Below are 6795 nucleotides of genomic sequence, written 5' to 3' on the forward strand. Positions count from 1 at the left end.
AGGGCTCGCCTTGGCCCATAGTGAAGTCAAGGAGCCATCTCCCAACTCCCACCACCTCTTGCAAGATCCTCATCAGTGTCAGAGCGGGGGCGTGGAGGGGGGACGTTTCCCTGAAGAAGGAGCTCAATGACTTTGGAAGACATGAATAATTCTCACTGTACTTCAATCTCTGATCACAGATACAAGTGTAAATAGAGGCAAAGCAAATAATACTAAAGATAAACATACATCGTCATAAATTTGTGCCAGGCACTAAGTGCTATATATGAAGTTCCTCAATCCTCCCATCAGCACTGAGGTAGGTGCTCTTTTTATCACTCTCACTAGAGATGTGGAAACTGAGACACAGGGAGGGTAGGTAAATTGTCCAAGGTCACTCAGTGAGGAAGGAACAGAGCCCAGGCCGTCTGGCCCCAGAGTTTGTGTGCTCACCTCTCTGCCACATCATCTTCGTGTTAGGTGCTGTTTGTGAGGTAATTTACCAGCAATGGCAGGTCTCCAAACCTCAAGGGACTCCATTTTTAAAAAAGTCGCCATATCAAAGGCTTTTTGAGAGTTTCAATTATGTACTTATCCTTAAAAAATTCTAATAAATTACTCAGCCCCGAGTCTTCCCCACCACAACAACAGTGGTTTTCCTTAAGCTTTGAGTGACTGGAGAATCAGCTTACAGGGGTGCACAGGGATGTTTTCTGTGGTTTGGTAAAATGAGCTCCAGAGATGCACATGGGTTCAAACCCCAGCTGTACCATTGACCTCAGCAGGGGGCCCAATTACTGAGCGTCTCTGAGCTCTGGCTGCTTCATCTGCAAGATGCATCATAAAAGGTGGTGTGGATGAAATCTCTAAGGTTGTGTGAATAAAACTGCACTGTGCGTGGGCCCAGCTCAACCCTTGGCTAAATCTCAAACTGCTGTGAGTCCAGGGACAGAAGATTGTATTGGAGACCCCAGACTAGGCCTTTTCTGCTCCATGGGACTTTCAGGATCCTCCCAAACCCCAACCCTCAAGGATAACAGAGGTGAACACAAGGCCCAGGGTTGGCTACATTGATTTATTGGAAACACAGATCAAGACAGAGAGGAACAGAGGAGGAAGGGGAGAGGCTGGGGGACCCTGGCCACTGGCCCCATGGCAGCCCAGGGTAGGGTCCTGGTTCTGGTCCTTCCTGTCCTGGAGCCCCCTTCTTGTGGGCACCAAGGGGACTTCTTTCTGGGGTAGCCTTTCCCAGCGTGGGGTGGGTGGGTGGGGGCAGAGCATAGGAAGAGGTGATCACAGATACACAGAAGAGTCTAGGAGCAGGATGGACCTTTCAAAGTGCAGGAGAAATAACCCAGTGCTTGCTCCCTCCAGGGCTGGACCAGGCCCTGCTGGGAGGGAGAGATGCTGGTTGGGGCTTGAGCTGGGACACCTAACACTTGCGGCAGCTGCTGACACAGGAGCCTACGCCGCAGGAACTGATGCCACAGGAGCCCACTCCTCCAGTGCCCAGTCCACAAGATGTGATGGAATTGCAGGGGCCGCAGGGGGCGCACATTCCGGTGCTCACTGCCAGGTTCCCACTGCAGGGGGCGTTGCAGGCGCTGCCTGTCACTGGCCTAGAGCCTGACACACAGAGGTCCCCACAGACGACTCCACCACGGGAGCTGCTGACACCTGCGAACCCCAAAGCCTGAGTCAAAATTCTGATGGCGAGTTATCCCATCCCAACGATGCCCCTCCCCATGTACAGTATCTCTACTTGACAACTCCAGGTCCACCCAGTCCCACAGCTATAGTCTTTCCTGCTGTCAGACCCCAAATCCCTTCTGTTGGAATGCCAGCCCTTTTATATCTAGGTCCCAGTGAAACCCTTCCTTCCAGACCCTGCCATCCTTTACAGCAAGAGAGTAAATCTACCCACACAGGGCCCATGTTACTTACAAACATTCACGGCCCCAACGCCTTCACACAGCCTGAGAGGAAAGAAGAAAAAGAGCAGTATTAGTGACTTGGCCAGAGTGGAAGACAGAGCCTCACAAATTTTGGGGGTTGGGTCCGCAAGTCAAGAGGGGAGGAGCAGAGGTCTTAGGAAAGAGCCCTCCCAAGTTGACCACTACCCCAAAGTGATAAAAGACAGGTTTATCCCAGACTCTTGGCCCTTTATGGGGCAGAAATGGTAGCTTGGCCAGCTAGGGTCTCACCTCTGCTCCTCGCCCTCCAGCAGGCGCCTGTAGGTGGCGATCTCAATGTCCAGGCCCAGCTTGGAGTTCATCACCTCCTGGTACTCCTTGAGCAGGCAGGCCATGTCCTGCTTGGCCTTCTGCAGGGCGGCCTCCAGCTCGGCCAGCTTGCAGCGGGCATCACTGATGGCTGTCTCGCCCTGCTCCTCCGATTGCTTCACTGCAGTCTCCAGCTTGGTGTTCTGGGGACCCGGAAGAGGACAAGGCAGGTTATGGTTCCCAGGTCTCTCTGTCCATTTTCTGGATGTGTCCAGTCACTCACACTCAGCTGGGCACAATCCCAAAATAGGCCCCTCACCCTCATGACCTGGGTCTCCCCGAGTAACCACACCCATGACTCTAGTCATGCAAATGGGCAGGAGAATGAATGTTGAAGTCCACATGGCCTGTGGAAGCCAGGCCAGGCCCTCAGCCTCTCTGGTGGCCTAGGGTGCAGATGCCCCGTACCTGGCACTTGGCGTTCTCAACCTCGGCGGTCAGCCTCTGGATCATTCGGTTCAGCTCATTAATCTCCTCCTTGGTGCGGCGCAGGGTCTCCCCGTGACGGATCACTGTGGCCTTCATCTCCTCACACTGGGGGAAGCAGAGACTCAGGATGGGACCTGCCACCCATTCAGGTCACCACAGATGACAGTACAGGTTGTACAGTGCTCAGCCTGAGCAACCACCCATGGCAGCCCTGCCCCCTCAACCTGAGAGCTGTCTGGCCTGTTACCATCTTTAGGATCAGAATTCGTACACAAAAGCAGCCTTTTCTAATATATACCTCACATCCCTCCCACTGCCATGTCTAGGAGGCAGGTGTCCTGGGTCACTCACCTTGCTGCGGTACCAGGACTCGGCCTCGGCCCGGCTGCGGCTGGCGATGTCGTCATACTGAGCCTTGATCTCGGCAATGACGCAGTCCATGTTCAGGTCCCGGCTGTTGTCCATCTTGACAACAACTGAGGTGTCTGAGATGTGGGCATGGAGGACACGGATCTCCTGTGGGTATGGGAGGAGGAAGGATCTTGTTTATGCCACCGACTCCACCACCATAGCATCCACCCTATCTTCTCAGCCCTCCCTGGTCTCCAACCCCCACCTCCTCATGGATGGCAGACTGATGCCCAATCCCTGTCCACCTTATGTCCCAGGCCAAAGCTCTCTCCTCCAGGCTAGCTGCTGGTTTCTTGCCTGGACCACAAGCCCTCACCTCCTCATACAGTCGCCGCAGGAAGTCAATCTCCTCAGTCAGGGCCTCTGCGTTGGCCTCCAGATCTGACTTGCGGAGGTAGGCACAGTCCACATCCTGGAAAGTGGGCAGTCTTTGAGCTCAGAGGACTCCTGGTGATTGTCACCCTAATGCCCTCTTCTCAGCCATTCTTGAAGGCCGGGTGGAGGGGGAAGGACGCCCAGGGTTCCCATTCCCATCCCATCTCCATACCTTCTCAACTTCCTGGGATGGGCCTCACAACCTCCTCCCCTTCTGAGAACAAACCCCTTTCTGTCTTGAAGATGGGCCACCAGCCTTTACCCCTCTCACTTGAAGTAGCTTACCCTCCCATTTCTCTTTTTTACTCACCCTGTTCCAGCACGCCTGCCCAGACTGACTCCCCACTCAGACATCTTGGCCCCTCCCTGTTGCCCAGCACTCCTCCCAGACTCCACCTGGCCACTCCAGGTTCTGTTCCATCCTCCACTCCTTTTATTCAGACATCACACAGCTCTAGACAGGACATTGTCCCTCAACAGAGACTGAAGATGCCAGGCTTATGGGACCCAAGCCACAGACCACACCTCCGAAGCCAAGCAGGACATCCAGAGGTCAACCTGGCCATCCCCGTGCCCCAGGACACAGTAGATATTCCAAGGGTATTGACCTTTGTCAAAGTTCTGGGATGTTCCTTCCATGACCTGATCTCTGGGAATTCCCCATGTGATTTGACAAGGTCACTGCACCCCACACTGAGCTTGAGACCCTCAGGGTCTCCCCAGGAAGAGTCTGTCATTCTAGGATCCCTCATGTCTGTGCTCCCCAAAACCACATGACTCACCTTCTTCAGAGTCACAAACTCATTCTCAGCTGTTGCTCTCAGAGAAACTTCCTCCTCATACCTGAGGCAGAAGAGGCAGAGAGGGAGGTCACGGAAGGGCAGGTCTCCCATGAACCCCTCCCACTTCATACCAGGGCAGGGGCCAATGTTAGGAACTTCCCACCACAGCTGGACCCTGGCAGCCCTGTTATATCCTTTTGATTGGATTTAGGATATCGCTGCCTTGAATTGAGGGGTCCCTGGGGCTAATCTTCTGGGACCTCATAGCTGCTCTGAGGCAAATAAGGCCTCAGCACCAGCCCCATGCTGGGCATGGCCAGCATCCCCTCTGGGGCACAGCAGCCCAGCCACCTCTCACTGAGTGTGCATCCTTGCCCAGGTGTGGGGTCTGTGAGTTCCAGAGGCCATCAGCACTCAGAGCCCTGAGCTGTGGGACACCAAGGACCCCAGGACATGTAGGGCTCATATCACATCCATGGGCCATGAGCTATAGGTGGAAGTCAGGAGAAGGCCTGGAAGATGCCAGAAGCCTTCTCCTGACAGAGCACAAGGCAACAGCTGCTGGGTGGTCAGACTCCAAGAAAGGCTAACAGCATGGGAGAGATGTCCTGGGGGCATCACAGCCCTACTCTCAGGCAGGCGTCTGGGCAACAATTGCACAGGTGAAAAGATCCTACTACATCCTGCCACCCCAGCCTGCATGGCTGCTCACCCTGTTGGAAATTCTTCTCATGTCTAATCCAATGGTCTTTAACCTAAGTCCTTCCCTGTGTCCAACGTCAAAGCCAGCCACACTCACTTCTTCTTGTAGCCCTCCATCACCTCCTGCATATGGTTGAGCTCTGAGGCCAGCCTCCCGCTGTCGGCCTCCACACACTCGGCCTCGCGCCTCAGCGTCTCGATGTAGCCCTCAAACAGCGGCTCCAGGTTGCTCTCGCAGCACTTGCGGTTCTGGTAGTACTGCCACTTGGTCTCCAGCAGCTTGTTCTGCTGCTCCAGGAAGCGCACCTGCCATTTGGGGTGGGAGGAGCTGTGAGATGGCTCTTGATGCCCCAAAACCAATTTGGGCGATGCTTTATGTTAACTCACAAAGCTGGAGCTCAGCAGAGCTTAGATAGAGTTGAACATTGAGAGACAAGGCAACTTCTGTTTCCCCGACTATTATTCATATCTGGATTTTCCATTTTAGGGATGGGACCTAGGGTATGGGAAAGGTCAGTTCCTGCTCTCAGGTGAATAGTTTTCAGTTCTGATGAGTGTAGGTGGCATGTAGGCAGGAGCTGAGTGGAGGTTGTTTTGCTCTTGAGTCCCCACTTCGTGGCTAGCCTGAATTGTGAGCATGAGGAGGTTTCAGGAAAGGTGTGATCAAGGACACCTTTCAAAAGGAGGTCCCTGTGGTCCAGCTCCTATTTCGTATGTTCATTTCTTGTGTCTTGTGTGCATGTAGGGCTTCCTTCCTCGGATACAGTTCCAAGCCTTGCCCTGTCTCTCTGTGGTTTCCCTGCATGTGGACAGAGGTTGTATATATGTAATAACAGTGCTATCAAACCAGGAGTCTCTGCCTCCCCTAGACGCATCTCTCCACCTCTCTGTGTCTGTCTGTGCCCTGGATGTGTGTCCATTTATTCTGTCAGACTGGGAGCTCACCTGGACCACATCCCTCCTGCCCCTGACTCCTCTCCAGTGCCCAGCCCAGCAACAGAGGGTTCAGGGAAGGCTGGTCAAGGACACCCACCTTGTCGATGAAGGCAGCGAACCTGCTGTTGAGACACTTGATCTGCTCCTTCTCCTCATGCTTCACGCACTGCGCGTTGGGGTCGATCTCCAGGTTGAGGGGTGTGAGGAGGCTCTCATTGACGGACACGGTGGTGATGCAGGGCGGGCTGGGTCCGCACACGCCGCCTGAGCGGTATCCGAAGCTGCGTCCACAGGAGCCAGAGCGGAAGGTGCCGCAGACGCTCTGGCTGCCAAAGCCCCCTGTGAGGCCGCGGTAGCAGGAGACCCCGCGGTAGGGGGCGGCGGTGATGCAGCAGCGGCCGGGCCGGGGTCCGCAGGCGGAGGCGCAGCTGAAGGTCTGGCCGCAGAATCCTGATCCGCACGTCATGGTGCTTCTGGAGGTTGGGCTGTGGAGTAGAGGATGTGAGGTCTGGAGTCTTGGTGGAAACTCCAATGTGCTCCTCCAGGTGCCCCAGTCCTATTTATGGTCCGATGGGAAGGGGCTTGGCTATGCAGATGGAGTTGGGGCAATTTATGCTTTATGGGCTTGGGCGGTTAGCTGGGTTCAACCCCTCTCTAGAATGTGTTTTAATGGTGGAGTGGCCCGCACCCTCTTCTGCATAAAAGATGCCAATCTCTGGGCCTTAGGGAGACTCAGCATATTTCATCTTCAAAGTGCCTGGCCAGCAGGGCATGCACTCATCTGAGTGTATTGGGGAGAGAAGGGCAGGGCAGGGCCAGGGAGAGGAAGGATGGAGGAACAGCCCAGGAGAAGGGGAAGAGAAGGGAGGACAGATGCTGGGAGAAGCAAGGAGGGGGCC

The 6795-nt window shown here is 54.8% G+C and overlaps 1 protein-coding gene across 1 annotated transcript; it reads right to left on the reverse strand.

Annotated features, from left to right (window-relative positions):
* Nucleotides 1-1411: 1411 nt before the first annotated feature.
* On the reverse strand, nt 1412-6405 carry LOC102431803 (keratin, type II cuticular Hb1). The gene is made up of 9 exons (XM_006095686.1): nt 5994-6405; nt 5058-5266; nt 4259-4319; nt 3418-3513; nt 3042-3206; nt 2670-2795; nt 2184-2404; nt 1924-1955; nt 1412-1656 (listed from the first exon to the last, which is right to left on the reverse strand). Exons 1-9 carry the CDS (start codon nt 6360-6362, stop codon nt 1412-1414), a joined length of 1524 nt encoding a protein of 507 aa, XP_006095748.1. The 5' UTR covers nt 6363-6405.
* Nucleotides 6406-6795: the final 390 nt, after the last annotated feature.

This window comes from Myotis lucifugus, unplaced genomic scaffold, assembly GCF_000147115.1.
Source record: "Myotis lucifugus unplaced genomic scaffold, Myoluc2.0 scaffold_160, whole genome shotgun sequence".
Taxonomy (NCBI): Eukaryota; Metazoa; Chordata; class Mammalia; order Chiroptera; family Vespertilionidae; genus Myotis; species Myotis lucifugus.

What these genes read in the sequence shown, in the direction of transcription:
- LOC102431803 (XM_006095686.1), bottom strand. Translation starts at nt 6,362, where the DNA reads ATGACGTGCGGATCAGGATTCTGCGGCCAGACCTTCAGCTGCGCCTCC. An exon ending in TGCGGCGACTGTATGAGGAG is followed by an intron (nt 3,207 to 3,417) that starts GTGAGGGCTTGT and finishes CCATACCCACAG; the next exon opens with GAGATCCGTGTCCTCCATGC. An exon ending in CGTTGGGGCCGTGAATGTTT is followed by an intron (nt 1,657 to 1,923) that starts GTAAGTAACATG and finishes TGGGGTTCGCAG; the next exon opens with GTGTCAGCAGCTCCCGTGGT.